At 44.0% G+C, this 3039-nt stretch overlaps 1 gene segment (V, D, J or C); it reads right to left on the bottom strand.

Annotated features, from left to right (window-relative positions):
• Positions 1–398: 398 nt before the first annotated feature.
• Positions 399–950, bottom strand: LOC103609345. The segment is given in 2 exon segments: positions 399–799; positions 905–950. Coding segments are annotated over 2 exon segments (447 nt in total).
• Positions 951–3039: the final 2089 nt, after the last annotated feature.

The raw sequence follows: 3039 nt of genomic DNA on the forward strand, positions 1-3039 counted from the left end.
TCCACTGGATGTCACTGGTCTGTGAATTTGATCCAGCCTCTTCTTGCTTCAAATATGAGTTTCAAAGAGCATCTTTAAAGGGAAACCCCACTGAGGGCTCTGCCCTGAGCCTGGCTGGTAAAGACTGACAAGGTCCTGTGAGCTTCCTCAGGACTCTGATTCTGGGGACCACAGCAGAGTCACTCTGATTTCATAAGTGACACTCTGACTATAGTGCATGTGAGAATATGTCCTCCTACTACAGTGAGGGCTCTAATTCAGAGATGTCAGTGCTAAACCCAGAGTCATGAATCTAGAGGGGATTTCTGGGAAACTGTTTGATGAAGAGGAAGCCCAAGAGCACAAACATAAACCAGCACTTAACCTCCACCTGCACCTGCTCCAGGGCTGGCGCTTGCTCAGAGTGTCCTGCGCGCCCCCTGTTGGTTCCACGTGCCCCTGCATGGATGTTTGTATCTGGGCACAGACTGACTTCCCCTCACTATGTCTCTTGCAGAGTAATACACGGCTTTGTCCTCGGACTTCAGGCTGTTCATTTGCAGATAGACAGTGCTTTTGGAATCTTCTCTTGAGATGGTGAATGTGCCTATCACAGATGCAGCATATTCTGTGCTGTGACTATTAGCTTTGTTTCTAATGACACCAACCCACTTCAGCCCCTTTCCTGGAGCCTGGCGGACCCAGTCCATGTAGTAGTCACTGATGGTGAATCCAGAGGCCACACAAGAGAGTCTCAGAGACCCTCCAGGCTGGACCAAGCCTCCCCCAGATTCCACCAGCTGCACCTCACACTGGACACCTGAAAACACAGAGACGTCCTGGTCAGAATATGACACTCAAATCCGCTTGTTTTCTCACGCACATCCACTCACATTTTCAATGTTTTTTACTCTCCATAAATCACCTTTTAAAATTGCAATAAGGAAAACCCAGCTCATCCCAGTCTCCATGGTGACTTGTCTGTGTTCAGTCCTGATCACCGAATGGGAGCTCCTGGGAATCTGGGGCTGAGGCTCCTCTCCCAGACCTGCAGGGTCAGGGCTGGGCTGGTTTTCATCAGCAGAGGGAGGTCCTATTGCATATTTTCCTGTTATATAGGTTGATATGTGGTCGGTCACCTAAGGAGGGGACACTTCCTAGAGCACATGACAGTGCCCACAAAAAATTCTGTGGCAATGGAGAAAGTGTGATTTTTTTAAAATGGCATGTTTGTGCTGTAATATACACAACACTCATCACACTGTTTAATTTTGCAGAAGCACAAAAATCATGTGTTGTGGGTGCCAATGTTCCTTCCATTTTATAGATTAAATGGAAACCCAGAACTGTAGAGGACATGTGCAGTGTCCAAATGAATTATCAGTGCCATCCCAGTGTCTGGGCCTGTGCTACTCACACTGGATCACATTCCTCCCTGAACACACTCCAGGACAGAGTTGGACCTTCGTACTGAGGTTTGCAGAACATTTTTTCTATAATGAGAACATGTGTGATGTATTTAATTCTATGTTTTACCTAAAACCACGGATAGAGCTAGAATCCATTCAGATGAGTTTTAAGAGTCTCTGTCACTTCACACATTTTCATCTATCTTTCTACCACTCCTTCCCTATCCAAGTATCTGTTTATTTGCAGTAACTTTAATGAGGTATAATTGACATTTATCAATCTTCACAAAAAGTGTGCAATTAATAGGTATTGACTTAGCCACCATTGTTATCAATATAGCGAACAAATCAATTACTCTCAATATTTGTTCATCTGTAATTTCTCTTTTTTTATTCTTCCCTTCCTCTACTTTACCACCAGGCAACTACTGAAATTTCTTTCTTTAATTTATATTATGTTTAATTTTCTGGAAATCGTACAAGGGGAATGACATGTTGTGTCCTTTTATCTGCTTGGATTATTCTACTTGGGATACACGCCTGTGAATTTAACCATCTTGTGTGTATCAAGTATTTATTGGTTGTAATGATGAGCAGCATTCCACTTAATGAATTTAAAACAGTTTGTCTATTAAGCTGCAGATTAATATTTGGATATTTTCCAGTTTATTGGTCCTACAAATCTAACTGCTGCTCAGCATGGAGAGGTGGGCAGCTGAGGAATAGTTTGTGTTTCTTGTCATAACAACAACCTGAAACACAATCTGGAAATGGTGAGATTTAGCAAACTTTGTTAAGTATTTCAGATAAGTGAAGTTATAAGACAAACAAGACACCTGTAATCTGGAGAGAGACAAGAACTTTCAGGGAGAACAAGGTCAGGACATCAGGTGATCTGGGGTAGAGGCTGCTGGACGACACATCAACTAGCACAAGATGAAGCTAGAAACGTGCACTGGGTCTGTTGCAGCTGAGTGTGGTGAACGAGCTACAGTGTGAAATGCTCAGGAGCCACAGTCCCAAAAGGAATTTTGTCCTTCTGAATCCCTTTCATCTAAGGTGGGGGCAGCCACAAAAAAACTCCCTTTCCCCAAGGTTTAGGCAGAAGCACTGTGGAAACAAGAGCAAAGCCACATTAGGGTATGAAAGGCTCTGGTCAGGAGAAATTGCTGCTTCTCAAGAGTGGATTTTGTCAGCAGTGATGAACTTACCACCCTGTGGATGGATGGCAGGTGTCCTCACAGGAAGAGGGCCAGGGGTCAGGTGGGTGGGATGTCAATCACCATGACCACAGGCACTCAGGGGAGGGGCTGGGCCAGCCTTGTTGGGAGGAGCTCTGGTCACTTCATGGTCTGAGCTGAGGGAAGCCCTGAGATGCACACAGGGTTCTAGAAACAGTGGAGAAGAATCGGTTAAATTACTTAGAATAAAACTCTTATTCCTTGACATTCAGACCCAGCAGAGGAATGGCTTTTATTTAGAATTAAAACTGTTAACTAATCAAGAAAATAGTAGCAGAAGTAATTACACTAATTACTGAGAGATTATTTCTGGAAAGGCAGAGTTGACAGCGAGGACTAAAGTTTCAGAGTTTGTGGAGCCCAAGGCATGAGGACAGGATCAGTAGGATGTGACATCTCTGGATGATAAT

This window comes from Galeopterus variegatus, unplaced genomic scaffold (assembly GCF_000696425.1).
Source record: "Galeopterus variegatus unplaced genomic scaffold, G_variegatus-3.0.2 Scaffold9507, whole genome shotgun sequence".
Taxonomy (NCBI): Eukaryota; Metazoa; Chordata; class Mammalia; order Dermoptera; family Cynocephalidae; genus Galeopterus; species Galeopterus variegatus.